General features: G+C 48.1%; 1 protein-coding gene across 2 annotated transcripts in view; it reads right to left on the reverse strand.

The window, feature by feature from the left end:
• PPARGC1A (PPARG coactivator 1 alpha) overlaps positions 1-20,207 on the reverse strand; it is an 854,414-nt gene that overhangs the window by 143,625 nt on the left and 690,582 nt on the right. For both annotated transcript variants that reach the window (XM_048509097.1, XM_048509096.1), the window contains one exon: positions 9,560-9,739. In XM_048509097.1, coding sequence (XP_048365054.1) covers positions 9,560-9,739 — 180 coding nt within the window. The remainder of the gene's footprint in view (positions 1-9,559; positions 9,740-20,207) is intronic.

The following is a 20,207-nucleotide window of genomic DNA, read 5'->3' on the forward strand; positions in this document are numbered from 1 at the left end:
GTGAACATGGCGCCTTGTTCCAGAATGCAAACAGACGGCAGCAGTACAGGCCGACCCAACCGTGCACCAGAATGCATGCTGCATCGGACTTCCACATCCAGCAAGTGAGAAGTGTGTGGATCTACTCAGCTGGATTGGGGCCATAACGCTAAGAAGAAGAAGAAGAAGAAGAAGAAGAAGAAGAAGAAGAAGAAGAAGAAGAAGAAGAAGAAGAAGAAGAAGAAGAAGAAGAAGAAGAAGAAGAAGAAGAAGAAGAAGAAGAGGAAGAGGAAGAGGAAGAGGAAGAGGAAGAGGAAGAGGAAGAGGAAGAAGAAGAGGAGGAGGAGGAGTTTGGATTTATATCCCCCCTTTCTCTCCTGCAAGAGACTCAAAGGGGCTTACAATCTCCTTGCCCTTCCCCCCTCACAACAAACACCCACCCTGTGAGGTAGGTGGGGCTGAGAGAGCTCCGAGAAGCTGTGACTAGCCCAAGGTCACCCAGCTGGCGTGTGTGGGAGTGCACAGGCTAATCTGAATTCCCCAGCTAAGCCTCCACAGCTCAGGCGGCAGAGCTGGGAATCAAACCCGGTTCCTCCAGATTAGATACACGAGCTCTTAACCTCTTATGCCACTGCTGCTCCTCATCTGCTTTTTCTCTGAACTACCATCAAACTGTGTAAAAGTCCTAGAAGAGAAACTCTTTCAAACCTTACTCCCAAACAGCCAGTAGTATGAAACACAAAGGGGGCAAACACACCATAATTTTAAAATCAAGATTTCACCATTACCACAGATCTTCCTATTATGCCTTGCTCCATGTCTTCTATGTTCTTTTTGACAAGGAAGAAGTTTCCACCACAGACGTATATTTACACATGAAAAAAAAAACACCTGTCTGAATTCAATTCTAGCAAAGCAACTGGGAAAGTATAAAAGGCCTCATTGATCTCTCCAAATGCCAAATTTCCTTGTTCTTTTCTTTAGGATCATTTCTGCTCACAACACTTGATTAAACCAGTTTTGGCAATTTGTTTTGTAAACTTTCACAATCCCTCAGTATTAGCCCATAAGACAAGCTCTCTTATTTGCTCTTTGGTCCTTCTGCAAAAGAAAAAAACCATTATTTTCAATAGGGCGCTCTGATTTTCCCTAAATAAAACAGGACAACTCAGGTTAACAGCTGGGTGATTTGTTTAATACATGACAATCAGTTGCAGTTATTGCAAAAATTGACCTAGATCGCGCTTTACTGCCCCGCTTTACTTTTTTAAAGTATTCCAACCGCAGCTGGAAAATTCCTGAGAATCCTTCCACTTCTGAATTGCCAAACAACAAGTATTTTACTGGTCTGACCAGTAAAACCAGCTCTGTCATGCAGTCACAGCTGTCCCCTATATGCTTTACACAGTGGCTATTATAGTCTCCCTCATACCCTTTGTCTATGCAGGACTCATGATCTTTTGGGGATCTTAAAGGGACCACTTTGCCATCAACAGAAAACAGATTCCTTCTATTCCTTCCGCATCTGAAGCGCCTGGAATCTCTAGATTTGAAGCAGCACCCCCAGATCCAAGTCAGACTGCCAATAACACTAATTTGACACGTTCCCGTTGCTCAATCTCAAGCTCTCCCTCATTCAAATTAAAAATCTTACTATACAATTGAGCAGCCTGTTCCTGATGCCGACCCAGAAAAAGGAAGGCCTGCTGGGAAGTGTAGTTCTCGGCCATCCGGGACTGCCCAGATTCCGGCTCCTCGTGGAAGGGCAAGGACTACATTTCCCAGGAGCCCTTGCTTTAGGAAGGCATACTCCCCTCCTCCCCTCATGGTGTGCTTCTCCCTACCAGGTGGTGAACTTTGCAGAACTTCCTGCTTGTGAACACGGGACAAACTCTGTCAAGTCACAGCTGAGCCGGACGAGCCCTTTTGCAAAGTTAGGAAAACCTGTGGGGGGGGGGGGGGTCGCGGGTGCAGAATCTGAAAAAGGAGAGCCCTTTGCGAAGTTAGGGGAGCCTGTGTCTTGGGGGAGGGGGGATCTGCATTTGCAAAGTTAAGGAAGACTGTGCGTGCATGCGTGTGGGGTCTTTAAGAAAGCTTTTTTTTAATCATCAAATAATTAGGATGGTTTTCATTATTTGTGGTACATTGCAGGACCAAGTGGGGAGGAAAGACGGGAGGGGTTGGCCCCCTCAGTGTGCGCCAATAACCCACCAACAGTTTTCTAGAGGCTGTTGTATTACTGTGTTTCCCCGAAAATAAGACAGTGTCTTATATTAATGTTTGCTCCCAAAGATGCGCTATGTCTTATTTTCAGGGGATGTCTTATTTTTCCGCTCCACAGCTGCATGCTCTGGTGTTCTGTTTGACGGGCATGCTTCCAAACAACAACTTTGCTACATCTTACTTTCAGGGGATGCTTTATATTTAGCACTTCAGCAAAACCTCCACCACGTCTTATTTTCAGGGGATGTCTTATTTTCGGGAAAACAGGGTAGTTCATATAATGGGCTTTACTGCTAGAAAGATATCTTCTCAACCAGTGACCTCAATTCACACTTCCGCATTCACCTGGCCAGGCAGTTAAAGCCTCAGACTTCACCAGAAATTGGGTCCTCCACTTCAGAGAATCGAAATTGACTCAAGATCTTAAAATGACACAGCACACAAAAGACCAACCGCACGGTTTGGTCCGCATCTCGCATGACAAGTTTTCACTGGCCTGACCACACCGCACTACAGTTCCTAAGCAGCTCTTTGAGAACATGCACGAGTCAAAACACAAGCCGATCCCGAGTGTTCAAACTTCCTTCACCGCACAACCTCGTTCATAATGGACTTTCATAACTAGCAGACTCAACTACAGTTTGAGCTGGGGAAGGAATTCAGCCATACTAATCCCCGCATTTCTGATTAAATTCTGTCCATGCAGCACACCCTATCACCTGCAACAGATCAGGATTTCCTGAAACCAGGAAGAATTGGAAAAAAAAAATGTTTGAATCCGCTTTGCGAAGACAAGTTTGGAGAACAATGCAGCCTGTAGAAAGCTGGGTTCGCCCGCAGAAGTATTTGATTTTTTTATCCCAGGGGTCTTCAAACTATGGCCCTCCAGATGTTCAGGAACTACAATTCCCATCAGCCCTGCTACTTGGGCCATGCTGGCAGACCTCATAACTTTCCCACAACCTTGGGCTAAAAGTTGAAGCAAGAAATAGTTATGGAAGCTCCGTCACAAAAGGTGGGTATTCCTCAGCTCAAATCACATCAAATTGCGATATGATACTCATCAACAAACTCCAGACCTGCATCGTCCCTTCCCCCAGCTATTTAAATAGTCAGGAGAGAATTAACAGCCTTGCATTCATAGTTCATTTTTCCTCCACTTTCCTTTTGCAGTGTCTGTCTGACATCTGGGATGTATTGATTGTTGACCGAACAAACAGAAGCCAAGTTTTTGTTTTTAAAGACCATCTCAGAGAGTGTCTGTGTTTTGGAAGGAATATTTAGGGTTTTGTGATAAAGAGTCCCTTTCTCTCTCTTATTACAATTAGTTCACAGTATCATCTGAATCCGGGAAACGATACTTAATGTCTGAACCAGAAACACAAACCACAGTTTGAAACTTCTGCAAACCACAGTTTCAGCCTCCAAAACCAGAAGGGATCTTTTTTCAAACTCTGATTTGCTTTTCTGGTTTGAGTTTCCCCAGTACAGATTTCGTGGCAAGCTGGAATTACTGCAAATCAGGGAATTGTGAACACAGCTCATGCGCCACAAAGTGTAGCTGTGATGAATTTCAGCAAGAGCATGAAAATAGTTTCTCCTTCTTCTTTACTCTGTTCTAATTCAAGAACACACACATTCCTCTTCCCATAGGTTTTGTAATAACCAACACAACCCCCCCCCCTAACAATAATAATACACACACACACTGCCAGATGGGTGGTTTACATTTCCAGCAAACCTGGCAATCAGATTGTCAGAGATGATTCATCATCACGAACAGCTTGATCCAACATGCCCTATTTCCCCCCATAATGCACTCATGCAGAGAAGCACCGGGCACACTTTGTGCACACCCTCAGAATTCAGGAGGCAACAGCTGGCCCAAGAAACTTGGTCATCACCTTATAAAGAAAGATGTGGGGTTTGCTACTTTAGTGTTTTTTTAAAAAAAAAACACCTGAAAACGTTTCTAGCTATTCTTGTAGGCCACTTTGAATCATGAGGAAAGGTAAGATATAAATGTTTCACTAAGCAACAGATAAAAACCAGATGATCAGCCAAGAACGCATTCACCGAGATTCCACAGCAAAGGTAGAGTTCCTTCAGCATATAAACCAACACGGTTCCTTAGATCATCTAAATGGTTTCTTAGCTGTACACAGCCTCGACTCTAGGAAGAAGACCTGAAATGACTCCATTCTCTTTGTGGCTCCACAAGGTTGCCAGTCAATGGGCTGGCAGCTGCTGAGGAAGGCCGAGGGAGCACCTCGTCACACTGCTCTTATCACTGAGTAGAAACTCTATGGTAAAACCAAAGTTTTTTCTCAATCCTACTTAAGCAGGCTGACCAGACATCCTGCTTTTGGCGGGACAGTCCCACCTTCAGCCCAATCTTGTCCCACGTCCGCCTTCGCGGGTTATTTCATCAATTGATCCTTGGGAGGCTGACGACTGGGCTCGACCTGCCTTCTGGGCAGCAAGCGGCAGCTCGCCGCAAGGCGTCAAAGAGAAGCACGGGCCTTCTGGGGCTGCCGCAGCAGTTCCTGAGAAGGCAGTGCGCTTTCTCCTGAGGTTGCGCTGGGCCGCCGCCAAGATGTGCACGCGACGCCACGCCACCCCGCCATCCCGGTTCACAAAGGTTAAGCAGCTTAGTATCATTTCTGGGTTAACACAGGAAGTGACACCATGACAAGAAGTGACATCATGAGTGCATCCCCCCCTTCATTCCCCCTCCTCCCTGCTGAGCAGTGGCATGGGGTTGCCATTAAAGTAAGAGAGCTGGCAACTCTAAGTTCTAGTATCCCCTTGTATGAAGCCTGGAAACAGACTCTGAACTACAGAAATTAGAAGAAGAAGAAGAGTTTGATTTATATCCCCCCCTTTCTCTCCTGCAGAGACCTCAAAGGGGCAATGACACCCTCTCTTGCCCTTCCCCTCACAACAAACACCCCAGAGGTGAGGTGGGGCTGAGAGGAGCTCCTACAGAAGACTGTGACACGAAGTGGGTCACCCAGAAGCTGGCGCAAGTGGGAAATTGCCCAGGCTGTGCCAATCCTGAATTCCCCAGATAAGCCTCCCCAGCTCAAGCGGCAGAGCTGGGAATCAAACCCAGTTCCTCCAGATTGGACATTAATGAAGCCTTTAACCCTCCTGCCACTGCTGCCTCACTGCTCACTACAATTAATGGGACTTCCAAGCCCAGCCAATCTAGAAGCATTGCGCTATTTCTGATGTGGGTTCCAAGACCTACACAAAACACAGCCCAGGTGACTGATAAAGCCCCTCTCAGCCATAGCCACGTAACTTCTTGTGCAAGCTTTACAGACCCCGACCCCCTGGAAACAGATGGTGTTAAAGATCACAAGAACTTATAAATGTACCAAACAGCATTACCTTTAGGAACAAGTGTCGCCAAAAGCGCAGAGCAAAGCGAGATAGCTTTATCTCAGGCCCCCGACGGCATTCCGCTTCAGCGTCCCCCTTGACTCAGGTTTGTTAGAAAAAACAGTCTGAAATAAGCCTACAATGCCAGCTCTTCAACATTTGAGGTCCAGAAAGCAGCAACGGCCTTCTCTTTCCACCCCTGTGGCAGGAAAGGGAAGACGCCAACAAAGACAGTGAACAGAATGAAAACTGCGGGCACGGAGATTCCCCTTCGTCCCTGGATCACCGAAGAGCCTCCATTCAGCGAAGCGGCGCTTAAACCCATTTCCTACAGCTCTGCTAAAATTTCTGAGAGTCGGTTCTGAAAATAGAACCACGGTTCCCCATCACCGCTTTACATGGCATTGCAAATTCCTTGTGTAGCCCAACCCCATTTGCAGCTTTAAAAGGCACTGTGAACATGGCGCCTTGTTCCAGAATGCAAACAGACGGCAGCAGTACAGGCCGACCCAACCGTGCACCAGAATGCATGCTGCATCGGACTTCCACATCCAGCAAGTGAGAAGTGTGTGGATCTACTCAGCTGGATTGGGGCCAGCTAACGCCTAAGAAAAAGAAAAAGAAGAAGAAGAAAAAGAAGAAGAAGAAGAAGAAGAAGAAGAAGAAGAAGAAGAAGAAGAAGAAGAAGAAGAAGAAGAAGAAGAAGAAGAAGAAGAGGAAGAGGAAGAGGAAGAGGAAGAGGAAGAGGAAGAAGAAGAGGAAGAAGAAGAGGAGGAGGAGGAGTTTGGATTTGACGGATCCCCACTTTCTCCTGCAAGAGACTCAGCGGGCTTACAATCTCTTGCCCCTTCCCTCACAACAAACACCCACCCTGTGAGGTAGGTGGGGCTGAGAGAGCTCCGAGAAGCTGTGACTAGCCCAAGGTCACCCAGCTGGCGTGTGTGGGAGTGTACAGGCTAATCTGAATTCCCCAGCTAATCCTCCACAGTTCTCAGGGCGGGCAGAGCTGGGAATCAAACCCGTTCCTCCAGATTAGAGATACACACGGTGCTCTTAACCTCTTATGCCACTGCTGCTCCTCATCTGCTTTTTCTCTGAACTACCATCAAACTGTGTAAAAGTCCTAGAAGAGAAACTCTTTCAAACCTTACTCCCAAACAGCCAGTAGTATGAAACACAAAGGGGCAAACACATCCATAATGCACTCTTTAAAATCAAAAGATTTCACCATTACCACAGATTCTTCCTTTATTATGCCTTTGCCTCCATGTCTTCTATGTTCTTTTTGACAAGGAAGAAGTTTCCACCACAGACGTATATTTACACATGAAAAAAAAAACACCTGTCTGAATTCAATTCTAGCAAAGCAACTTGGAAAGTATAAAAAGCCTCATTTATCTCTCCAAATGCCAAATTTCCTTGTTCTTTTCTTTTTAGATCATTTCTGCTCACAAACACTTGATTAAACCAAGTTTTTGGGCAATTTGTTTTGTAAACTTTCACAATCCCTCAGTATTAGCCCATAAGACAAGCTCTCTTATTTGCTCTTTGGTCCTTCTGCAAAAGAAAAAAACCATTATTTTCAATAGGGCGCTCTGATTTTCCCTAAATAAAACAGGACAACTCAGGTTAACAGCTGGGTGATTTGTTTAATACATGACAATCAGTTGCAGTTATTGCAAAAATTGACCTAGATCGCGCTTTACTGCCCCGCTTTACTTTTTTAAAGTATTCCAACCAAGTAGCTGGAAAAATTCCTGGAGAATCCTTCCACTTCTGGACCAAGTAGTTAAACAACAAGTATTTTACTGGTCTGACTCAGTAAAACCAGCCTTCCTGTCAATGCAGTCACAGCTGTCCCTCTATATGCTTTTATTAACACAGTGGCTAGTTATAGTCTCCCTCATACCCTTTGTCTATACAGGACTCATGATCTTTTGGGGATCTTAAAAGGACCACTTTACCATCAACAGAAAACAGATTCCTTCTATTCCTTCCGCGATCTGGAAGTTTCTTCTGGAATCTCTAGATTTGGAAGCAGCACCCCAGATCCGCAAGTCAGACTGCTGTCAATAACACTAATTTGGACATCGCTCCCGCTGCTCAATCTCAAGCTCTCCCTCATTCAAATTAAAAAAAAATCTTACGATACAATTGAGCACATCCGCCTTGTTCCTGATGCCTTCCACTCCAGAAAAAAGGAAGGCCTGCTGGAAGTGTAGCGTTCTCGGCCAACCGGGACTGCCCAGACTGGCTCTTCCGTGGAAGGGCAAGGACTACATTTCCCAGGAGCCCTTGCTTTAGGAAGGCATACTCCCCTCCTCCCCTCATGGTGTGCTTCTCCCTACCAGGTGGTGAACTTTGCAGAACTTCCTGCTTGTGAACACGGGACAAACTCTGTCAAGTCACAGCTGAGCCGGACGAGCCCTTTTGCAAAGTTAGGAAAACCTGTGGGGGGGGGGGGGTCGCGGGTGCAGAATGTGAAAAGCTATAGCCCTTACGAAGGTAGGGGAGCCTGTGCCCTTGGGGAGGGGATCTGCATTTGCAAAGTTAAGGCGAAGACTGTGTTGCAGTACGCGCAGGGGGGGTCTTTAAGAAAGCTTTTTTTTAATCATCAAATAATTAGGATGGTTTTCATTATTTGTGGTACATTGCAGGACCAAGTGGGGAGGAAAGACGGGAGGGGTTGGCCCCCTCAGTGTGCGCCAATAACCCACCAACAGTTTTCTAGAGCCTGTTGTATTACCGTGTTTCCCCGAAAATAAGACAGTGTCTTATATTAATGTTTGCTCCCAAAGATGCGCTATGTCTTATTTTCAGGGGATGTCTTATTTTTCCCGGCCTAATACAGCTGCATGCTCTGGTAGGTTCTGTTGTTCGACGGGCGAACGTGCTTCCAAACAACAACTTTGCTACATCTTACTTTCAGGGGATGCTTTATATTTAGCACTTCAGCAAAACCTCCACCACGTCTTATTTTCAGGGGATGTCTTATTTTCGGGAAAACAGGGTAGTTCATATAATGGGCTTTACTGCTAGTAAGATATCTTCTCAACCAGTGACCTCAATTCACACTTCCGCATTCACCTGGCCAGGCAGTTAAAGCCTCAGACTTCACCAGAAATTGGGTCCTCCACTTCAGAGAATCGAAATTGACTCAAGATCTTAAAATGACACAGCGCACAAAAGACCAACCTCCACGGGTTTGGTCCCCGGCGATCTCGCATGATAAGTTTTCACTGAAAGCCTGACCACACCTTTTTACAGTTCCTAAGCAGCTCTTTGAGAACATGCACGAGTCAAAACACAAGCCGATCCCGAGTGTTCAAACTTCCTTCACCGCACAACCTCGTTCATAATGGACTTTCATAACTAGCAGACTCAACTACAGTTTGAGCTGGGGAAGGAATTCAGCCATACTAATCCCCGATTGATTAAATTCTGTCCATGACACACACCCTACTGCAACAGATCAGGATTTCTGAAACCAGAAAATTGGAAAAAAAAATGTTTCGAATCCTTTGCAGACAAGTTTGAGACAATCGCCTTTTGAAAAGCTGGGTTAATACGCCTTCAAGAAGTGATTTGATTTTTTTTTTATCCTTAGGGTTCAGTTCTATACTGAGGCTATGGCCTCCAGATAGTTGTTCAGGAACTACCGAACTAGCACTCCCATCAGCCCTGCTACTTGGCCATGCTGGCAGAGGCTGATGGGAATTGTAGTTTCTGAACATCTGGAGGGCCATAGTTTGAAGACCTCTGTTTTATCCCATTGCTCCAGACAGTCAGTATGTAAAAATCTGAATCTATCTCCAAAGAATCAGATTCAATTTCCTAGTCCTGACTATAAGGCCAGGAAAAAACAATTTTGGCTCGCAAAAAGTAATCACCCGAGATCAGAGATGACCAAGCTCGTTCGCACCTTTTTTTTTAAAAAAAAATGGCTTAGAGACGAATAACTTTTTCTTACCTCAAAAATATTTGATGACTCGTTGGCGTATTGGTTGGAAATTATCTCTGATTGGTCGCTGTACCACTTGAGCCCGCCGAGGAAGCTGTCTGCATCCAGGTCGTTCACGTCTAATTCAGAGAGGTCAAGTTCGGGGAGATCCGGGCAAAGAGGCTGGTCTTCGCCAACCAGAGCAGCACACTGGAGGGGCGGAACGGGGGAAAGGGGGAAAGAGAAACACACACACAAAAATATCGCCGTTAATTGCGGGAAATTAGGAACAAGAGCGGCACATGAGAAGAATAATCTCTCGTCTAATTCGCTTACGCTGCTTGGCAGGGTCACAGGAGTTAACTTCTTTTTAGAGAACACGCTCCCCCCCCCCCAAAAAAAAACCCCAGCTGACTTACAACAAGAAGCTTGGCTCAGGTGAGTAACGACACATGAGAGCCTCAGGCTTATTCCGCACATGTAGAATAATGCACTTTCAAACTGCTTTCAATGCTCTTTGAAGCTGTGCGGAATGGCAAAATCCACTCGCAAACAGTTGTGAAAGTGGTTTGAAAACGCATTATTTTGCATGTGCGGAAGGGGCCTCTGTGGGCAGCTGCCCGAAGGGAAAAAATAATTGACCTTTTCCTTATCAGGTAACCTCCTGTATCAGGCACAACGATGGTCTTTTTCTTCGCCTCCCCCAAAGTTCACAACTAGAAGCAAGCCAGGGCTGGTGGTATTTCAGTTAGCTGGACTTAGATGTTACTTAGAGTTGCCACCTCTGGGTTGGGAAATACCTGGAGATTTGGGGGTGGGGATGGCGGAAGGAGGGGCTTAAACGGGGCAAATGTTATCAATTCTGCTCTCCAGAACATTTTCGTTCGGGGAATTGATCTCTGTTGCCGGGAGATCAACTTGTAATCCCGGCAGATTTCCAGCTGCCACCTGGAGATTGGGAGCAGCAAGGAGCAGCAGTGGCGTAGTGGCTAAGAGCAGGTGCACTCTGATCTGGAGGAACCGGGTTTGATTCCCAGCTCTGTCGCTTTTGCTGTGGAGGCTTATCTGGGGAATTCAGATTAGCCTGTGCACTCCCACACACGCCAGCTGGGTGACCTTGGGCTAGTCGCAGCTCTTTGGAGCTCTCTCAGCCCCACCCACCTCACAGGGTGTTTGTTGTGAGGGGGGAAGGGCAAGGAGATTTTAAGCCCCTTTGAGTCTCCTATAGGAGAGAAAGGGGGGATATAAATCCAAACTCTTCTTCTTCATCATCCCTAATGTTGCTAGCCAGAAACAACCAATCCACTCTTACCCCCCTCCGCCTTTTACTGGAAGTTGTAAAATAAACATGTGAAACCACACAATGGAAACACAAATCCCCCTACCCCCCCCCCCCCAACGCCCAATATGTTAGGCTGACAACAAAACTGGCAAAGGAAATGGAGTGTGACGACATCACATATTTTTGTTTCATGAACAGGGGAGGAGAGACGGTTGGGAGCAAGCAAATATTCCCCACTTGATTCCCACGGGTGCAAAACTGTTTGGTCACCTGCGTCTGCTCTTTGCTCTCCGTTCGTGGTTTCGCCGTGTTTACGCATCCCGTTTGATTTTTATACCCCGTTGGCGCGCTATTCGTATCTATTTTATGCATTTTTATGGGGACGGCGCAGAAGAATCACACAGGTTCGTTTCCCAGGAGGGGAAAGCAGTGGGTGAGGAGGCGTGAGGGGTGGGCTGAAGCTGCAGAGACAAGAAATTCATGGTCACCCCTAGAGAGGAACCACAAATTAGCTTTTCCCACAGTGGACCTGTTTCTCCACTACTTTTGGTCTTAAGATGGAGGAGCCAGAAAACATGGTGGATCCCAACAGGAGCAACAAAGCAAAACCAGGAGGAGGCAACGAAGTCCAGCAGGCGAAGGAGCAGCCGTTGGCCCCGCGCGTCCCACACTCTGAATCTGCCGGCCAAACGGACCCAGAGGGACCAGCGACACACAACAACACGGAGTAAACCACGACGGCTCGGCAACATCACCCTCATAATAAGCGGGTTTTGAAATATTTCCCATGGCAGAGGAAAGGCCCGCACCTGCCAAGTAATGACCAAATATCTATAAATGTCACTTCCCATTTATGGAGCTTCCCAATCTAGGGGCTTTGCTTTTAGATTATGAACGCCGTCTGAAAGGCGAGATGCTAGCCAAGCGGAAACGGGCCTCCTGCCAAACCTGTGAGTGCCAACGTTGTGGGTTTTTTTTCCTCCATAGCCTGTCCTCTCCCAAGCTCGGGATAACAAAGACATGTCCTTATCTTCACAACAGTCGTGCAAGGTAGGTCACTATGTCTCTTTCCTGCAGCCAGGGAAATGGAAGCGAGAGATATGCCAGGTTTCAGGAGCCCAATCCCAGATTGCCCACCATTTGTGAACATGCATAGATGATCCCTCATCCCCCTTCGTTCATTTCTGACCATTTAATTATTACAGTCTCCTGTGATAGACAGAAAGAAGAAGAGGAAGAAGGAGGAAGAAGAAGAGTTTTGGATTTATATCCCCCCTTTCTCTCCTGCAGGAGACTCAAAGGGGCTTACAATCTCCTTGCCCTTCCCCCCTCACAACAAACACCCTGTGAGGTTGGTGGGGCTGAGAGAGCTCAGAAGAACTGTGACTAGCCCAAGGTCTCCCAGCTGGCGTGTGTGGGAGTGTACAGGCTAATCTGAATTCCCCAGATAAGCCTCCACAGCTCAAGCGACAGAGCTGGGAATCAAACCTGGTTCCTCCAGATTAGATACACGAGCTCTTAACCTCCTACGCCACAAGGAGAAGGGGGAGGTGGACAAGGAGAAGGTAGAGGGGAAATTTGGAGTTATACCTTGCTTTTCTCAACCCAAGGAATATCAAAGCAGCTTACAAACTCCTTCCCTTCTTCTCCCCTCAACAGACACCTGCTGAAGTAGGAGCCGAGGGAGTTCTGAGAGAACTGCGACTGGCCCAAGGTCACCCAGCAGGCTTCATGCGGAGGAACAGGGAATCAAACCTGGTCCTCAAGGTCAGAGTTCACCGCTCTTTACCACTATACCACGCTGGCTCTCTGCAGGCATGCTAGGGTTTCTTCATGCTAATCCTAACCACTGTATTGGTTACACTGTATTGGTTACAGCAACACCAATATGTGAACAAAGATGCCATTTAGGACTGAAGGAAGTTCACCTCCACCTCCCCGCCCCGGCCCCCCCCCAGCTCACAGATCAAACGTGATCCTTTTGCAAGAGAACTTACGTAAAGTTATAGCAAGCAAACACAACAAACGCAACAACAGCAGCAGAACAAACAAATGCCTTCCGCCAAGCTCTGTTTTCCTGAAATGGATTCAAGAATGGCGTTTAAACCTTGCTGCAAAACTTCCCTGATATCTCTGCCCTCCTCGGAGAACAGGAACTCCTGGACGCAAACGGTCAGCCCGGGCCAGAGACGGCTCAAGGCATTCTCAGGCCAAGCCTAAACAGAGGGATACCCTTCTAAGCCCACGGACTTTATTCAGCTTAGAAAGAGGTAACTCTGCCTGGGACTCTGGCGTTCACGATCCGAATGGCAGCGGTGAAAGATCCAAAGGGCACAGGATTCCTTGCAGTGTTTTAGAGGGCGGTGACGCACAAACCCAGATGTCCTTTTAGATCAGAGATCCCCAACGGGGCGCTGATGGGCACCGTGACACCTGCAGGGACCTTTTCTGGCCCCCACCAAATGTTTTCAGGAAGTGGGTGGGGCCAGGTAGAGCTTTTGCCCAGCCAATCTTCTGATTGGCTGCACAGATTTGTAAAAAAAATTTTTTTGATGCTTTGGCATTCGCTGCCACCACAGCACAAAGATCTGCACTGCGTGACTGAAGTTAAGCAGCAGCATTTGTTTCGGAGCTGGCTCCGCCTCCTGCGGCAGCCATCTTGTGGAGGCGATTTGGTTGCCGCACCCACCATCCGAACGGGACACACACACACACCCAGATTAGCCACTTCTCTGAAACTGCTGCTTACATTGTACTGCTTTGTCTGGATAATGCTGGTTGTTATATTCGTTTTATGCCTAATAAAGGTTTTATGTATGTATGTACATTGTACTGCTTGTGTATTTGGCTAAGCCTGCCTATGACGTTTGTGCTAAGAATACTTGGAGAGATGGGAGCAGATGCCCCGTGCAGGACGAAATCCTGGGACAAAGTAGAAGAAGAAGAAGAAGAGTTTGGATTTATATCCCCCCTTTCTCTCCTGCAGGAGACTCAAAGGGGCTTACAATCTCCTTGCCCTTCCCCCCTCACAACAAACACCCTGTGAGGTGGGTGGGGCTGAGAGAGCTCCGAGAAGCTGTGACTAGCCCAAGGTCACCCAGCTGGCGTGTGTGGGAGTGCACAGGCTAATCCGAATTCCCCAGATAAGCCTCCACAGCTCAGGCGGCAGAGCTGGGAATCAAACCCGGTTCCTCCAGATTAGATACACGAGCTCTTAACCTCCTACGCCACTTCTGCTCCCATTTGTATCCCATTTGTCCTATGTGTAGGCCAGCCCTTTAGGACCACCCAGCAAAGTCCACTTTACACAATATACTGAGTATTGTGGCTGTTGTGGTTGCCATCTTCCTGCTTCCATTTGAATCTTCAACCACATGCAGATTGAGCCATTATCCATCACAGCAGCCATGTCTGCCCGAATTAGCGGGAATAGGTGGTGAACGGTCACAGTGTCAGACTAGGACCGTGGTGGCGAACCTTTGGCACTCCAGATGTTATGGACTACAATTCCCATCAGCCCCTGGCAGCATGGCCAATTGGGGCTGATGGGAATTGTAATCCATAACATCTGGAGTGCCAAAGTTTCGCCACTAGGATCTAAGTGACGTGGGTTCAAATCCCCACACAGTCATGGAAACTGACCTTGGGTAAGTTCCTTTCTCAGCATAATCCACCTCAAAGATGTTCGTTAAGACGCTTTCGTTCCCCATTGGGGGAATAGTATCTAATTTTTTTTTTCATCTAAAAAAAATTGAGATTTGCAACAAAATTGAGAATTGCAAACAATTCACCCTTACTTGGAGGTAACTGTAGATGTCACATGTTACTGGGGGATGTGTGGGTTGGCAGCAAAGTTTCTTATAAATGACCCGAAAGTCCACATGCAAACTAAGGCATGGGAGGAGGGGGGGATTCCACAGTCTTAGTCCAGGGGTGTCCAACTCTGGGGCTCGAGATGTTCATGGACTAAATGGACTACAATTCCCATCAGCCCCTGCTGACATAGCCAATAGGCCATGCCAGCAGGGGCTGATGGGAATTGCAGCCCATGAACATTTCAAGCCCCAGAGCTGGGACACCCCCTGACTAGTCTGTAGATCGCCCTGACATGGACAGCCCTAGGCTAGCCTGATCGCGTCAGATCTCAGAAGCTAAACAGGGTCAGCCCTGGGCAGAATTTGGATGCGCAGCCCCCAGAGACGAGCAGGATCGTGACCTGGAAGCAGGAAATGGTAAATCACCTCTGAACAGCACCTGCCCAGAAAAGCCGACAGGATCTCCATGCACCAGCTGTGACTTGATGCCGAGCACACACCATAACTCAATGGCCCACATTTTGCACGCAGAAGTTTCCTGGTCTTTCCAACAAAAGATCTCAGGCAATAGGCCTGCCAAAAATCTGTGGCCAAGACTCTGGAAACCACTTGCCAGGTAAAGACAACAATGAAAGGTCCAAATGGGCCACTGGTCTGCCTACAGCAGTGATGGCGAACCTTTTTGAGACCGAGTGCCCAAATTGCAACCCAAAACCCACTCATTTATCGCAAAGTGCCAACACGGCAATTTAACCTGAATACTGAGTTTTTAGTTTTGAAAAAATGGTTGGCTCCAAGGCCTGCGTTACTCAGGAGTAAGATTGGTGGTAGTTGGTGGTTTTGCTTTGAAGCAACCGTGCAACTCTTCCAACGGGTGAATCAAGCAAGCCCCATTGCCAACAACCGAGCTTACTCCCAGGTAAAGGATCATGCTTTAGTTCTTCACATGAAAATCAGTGGGGTTTAACAGGGTTACCTACACTGCTTTCCCAAAACTAGCTCTTAGGTTTAATGCTAGGTTTGCGCGTGCCCACAGAGAGGGCTCTGAGTGCCACCTCCGGCACCCGTGCCATAGGTTCGCCACCAGTGGCCTACAGCCTTCTTCGTACATACTGCGAAATTCAGGCTGCATCCATATGACGATGGTTGTCAGTGTTCCTTCCCCGCACAGTGGCAACAGCGGATCCACCAAGAGACGATTCCCTCATTTTCCTCGCCCCCACTCCGCAGCCGCCATCCACCCCCCCCCATTCTGTACCACTGGAAAAGTTTATTTACATCTGTAATTGTCTCATCATTACACTATTAAGCTACAGCAATATGTCAATTACCGATTTTAAGCCACAGTAATAGCGTAATTACCTGGCATTGACGTGGGCCAGACCTGCAAAAACATGCGTCTCTCCATCCTCGCAGCGCGCACAACCGCTTTGACTGTCACCCTTCCTAAAATATCATTCCGAGCCAGGTTTGCAAAAGACCATAGCAAAAGCAGAGGAAAATGCAGCAAGCGGACCGCGCAGGCATTCCAAAGAGACACACTACGCAAAAGCCTCCGTGGGGTAGCAGCCTAACCCCAGACCTGAGAGCACAACACCAAGAGGCCAGATACTCCGTTCCCCAAGAGTGTGAGATTTTAACCTTTCCGTTTTCCGCTCTGAGCTCACGAGGCTCGCCATTTTGTTCGGACAAGTCCGTTGCCAATGGCAGGCCAGCCGAAGACGCCCGGCAGGCAGGCGAATCCACAGAATACACCCCTAATCTGCTCGGTTGCGACTGCTCCTTGTATTGGTAGCCGTGCACCTAAGATCGCAGTCAGTCAAGTTCTTACACATATCAAGCAGGCAACAGGAAATCAGGCCCACAGGTCTGTACAGACCTGTCAAAAGAATCAATGAAAAATCAATGTCTTTCCCAAGATTTCTCGGCACTGCGAGTCGTCGGTTGACCATGCATCCCGACCAGGGTCTAGATGGGGGAAGGGAAGAAGAAGAAGAGTTTGGATTTATATCCCCCCTTTCTCTCCTATAGGAGACTCAAAGGGGCTTACAATCTCCTTGCCCTTCCCTCCTCACAACAAACACCCTGTGAGGTAGGTGGGGCTGAGAGAGCTCCGAGGAACTGTGACTAGCCCAAGGTCACCCAGCTGGCGTGTGTGGGAGTGCCCAGGCTAATCTGAATTCCCCAGATAAGCCTCCACAGCTCAAACGGCACAGCTCAAACAGGAAGCCCAAGATGACCTGCCACAAACTTTTAACATTTCTTGTCAACTTCTCAGTCACACAGAAAGGTCTATGCTCAGCAGCATAAAGCGCTAGCGAATCGAACGAGATCCAATTAAAAATATTCTTAACTTTGCAACAGAAGATGGGTGCGATTTCAAAAGTCCTTTGTTAGGTTGAATCCTGCCCTCGGTGTGTTCCTAAATGTCCAACCCTTCTGTGGTCCCCGTGAACATTTGTTCAGCAGGACAAACCCACTGTGGTTGCAATTCGATGCTATCTTGCATCCCCCGAAATGATGGCAGCAGAATGCTAGATGAACGATGCAGCAGTTAGAGAGTTAAAAGCTAAAAGCCAGCAATAGCCAGTTCAGAAGAGGCTTTGAGGCCTGCCACCTATATTTTGCAGCTCCCGGAGTCATCTGCATAACACACTGCCGGCAGGACAAGCCACAGAACGGATCCAGATTTCACATTGCGGCCGCCTGCCAATCACCTGCAAAGGTGGCCCAGATCTCTTGATTTATCGTCTTCCTGTTTTGCGTCTCCCCTCCCTTTTGAAAAACTTTGCCTTCCGTCTATGAAGGTGAGCGCTTCAATAGCCACAAAACACCCCCCCCCCTTCCAAAAAAAGACACAGCTTGCTCAGCGTCTGTCACGCCGCTCTCCGATAATAAAGGCCGGCTTCTTCCTCAAGCCGGACTTCAGTGGGAACATTTGACAGGCAGTTCCCCTGCAAAAGCAAACCCCGCCTGGCGTATTCGGTCTGTGACACGAGGCCCCTCGGAAGAGAGAAACAGGGTCAGCCGATTCCAGGCGGCTGGAACAGGGCTGCCAATTTACCACCTCACCTTCCCTGAGACGCAAGTAAAAAGCAGGGAATCAGACAATAGAGGCAGAGAAAGGGAAACTTCAGGGGGTGGAAGGTGAGTCTGGACGTGGAGGTAGGCGCTCCTCCATTGCTATTTTTGCAGCGAATGCAGAACTTAAACAGAGGCCCACATGAAATGTACATGTGGACTTCATAGCGGGTGGGGGGCAGAGATGGGGAGAGAAAGAGGCAAGCAACATCACAGTCAAGCAAAAACTGCAAAGAAAAGGAACAGGTTTGGAACGACAAGGATAAAAGTGTCGCCCCCCCAACTCCCTGCTCCTAGTCCTGAAACGACCTCCGGCTTGCAACAGCCCTAATGCAGAGACGACCTTTTCCTGACGCCCCAAAGAAACCGGTGAGCTCATTAACGGATAAGCCGGGTCTTTGCCTGAAAAGGTACGTTCTCCGCCTCGTTCCCCAGGTCAGTGGCTTACAAACGGGCCCCGGCAGACTTCCAGACTATCCTGCTGACCAGCTGACTACTTTCTGTTTGCTCAAAAAAAAAAAGGAAAAGATTTTCTCATGGCACCCTGCCTGGTTAAGCTAGTCGAGTTCTCCGGTAAGTATCCTATTTAAAAGGGGGGGAAAGGCCTGCAGGCGTCCGGTTGATGAAACTGACATGTGTTTCATCTATCTCTTTTTTTTTTGTTTATAAGCCTGCCCTTTGCGGTTTTTATAATGACAGCCGCGTCCCTTTTTTTTTAAAAAAAAAAAAGAAGGCCAAAAGTGAACGACTTCTACTCGGGGCACCGTTGACACGATAACAAAAAATCCGGGCTTGTGGATATGCCCCCTCTGCTTCTAATCTGAGACACGTTCGTCGCAAGTGTTCTTGTTATTAATTTATATTTGGTCTTTGAACGACGCCAGGTCCGGTAACTGTCCTCATCTGACTCACAGCCTAACTATTTGGCTTTTGCCTGCACAACTCTGACAGGTGCATTTCCATACAATGTGACTTTCTTTCCCTAAGCATGCCGCCAAGCCACGACATCTGACAGATATTACACAACCGGACCCCTTCCACTTGTCATGATCTTTGCAAGGATAGACCAGTCCCTTCGCACAAAACACTGATTGTGGTTCCTTCCCCCCCAAAGTTCGTCCCCCCCCCCCCGAATGCGCAGAAAAAAGAGCAAACAACACAACCTCTCAACTGCACCGATGATACCGAATCATCATAATTAAGCCTCACTCTCCATTAACCTTTTGGGAGATTCGCACACTTTTGAAGGAATTCTTTTTTAAACACACTTTTTTTTTGGGGGGGGGGGGAAGAGACTGAGTGTGCACCCTATAGATGATGATAATGGGGGGGGGGGGAAGGGACAACTCTGAGGCTTTTGAAGAAGTCTCTTCAAAAGAAGAAGAAGAAGAGTTTGGATTTATATCCCCACTTTCTCTCCTGCAGGAGACTCAAAGGGGCTGACAATCTCCTTGCCCTTCCCCCCTCACAACAAACACCCTGTGAGGTGGGTGGGGCTGAGAGAGCTCCGAGAAGCTGTGACTAGCCCAAGGTCACCCAGCTGGCGTGTGTTGAAGTGCACAAGCTAATCTGAATTCCCCAGATCAGCCTCCACAACTCAAGCGGCAGAGCGGGGAATCAAACCCGGTTCCTCCAGATCAGAGTGCACCTGCTCTTAGCCACTACGCCACTGCTCAAAGTGAGCAGACGCCCCCCTTCCCATACAAGCAGTGTGCAGTTTGGGGTTGTGCATCTTGGGGTCTCCCTTATCAGGCTTTGCAACTGGCCTGTACATCATTAAACACTGAAATTGGGGGAGGGGGGAGAGATGCTAAGCAGCTATCAAGATACACAGGCCTTTACTGGGGAAAAGCTACCTTGTTGGTGGGGGGGGATAAACTGCTGGGGAGCAAATGTGGGGGTGTCCCCGAAACAAAAGATGCCCTGAGCATCTAAACAGAAGGCAGAGCCACAGAGCAGGCAAGCAATAGCTGGGCACACTGCACATGGGACAAAGCACCCGGCAGTTTGGAAACAGTGGACCACGGAGCCTAACCCCGCAGGCCACCCAAGGGGCGATTCGCCCCCCTTTGCTTCCTCCCAAGCAAGCAAGCGGGCGGGGGTGGGGGTGTGTGTGGGCAGGCTGGCGGCCGTTCCCTGCCGCCCAGCAAACCTCCTTGTTACTAGCCCGAGATTCCCGCAGGAACTCTTGGCGTTTAAAATAGATCACCCACATTTCCACCGCCGCCGTGGCCGGTTCCTCAAATCGGCTGGCGGCAGCCTTAGTAACATTGCAGGATGGAAAAAAAAAACACACACACACACACGGAAAGGAAAGGAAAGGAGAAACCTGCAGCACCAGAGAGAAGAACCGAGGCAGGCGACAATCCACAGGGTCTCTCCAGCGAAACAGGACTGCTGGAGCCAGGGACGCCACTCGCCGCCCTGACTCATAACAGCCCCCAGGACCTATGAATTATCCATACCTGTCCCCACATTGCGAAGACACCAGGACCAGGGA

This window comes from Sphaerodactylus townsendi, linkage group LG10 (assembly GCF_021028975.2).
Source record: "Sphaerodactylus townsendi isolate TG3544 linkage group LG10, MPM_Stown_v2.3, whole genome shotgun sequence".
NCBI classification, from domain to species: Eukaryota; Metazoa; Chordata; class Lepidosauria; order Squamata; family Sphaerodactylidae; genus Sphaerodactylus; species Sphaerodactylus townsendi.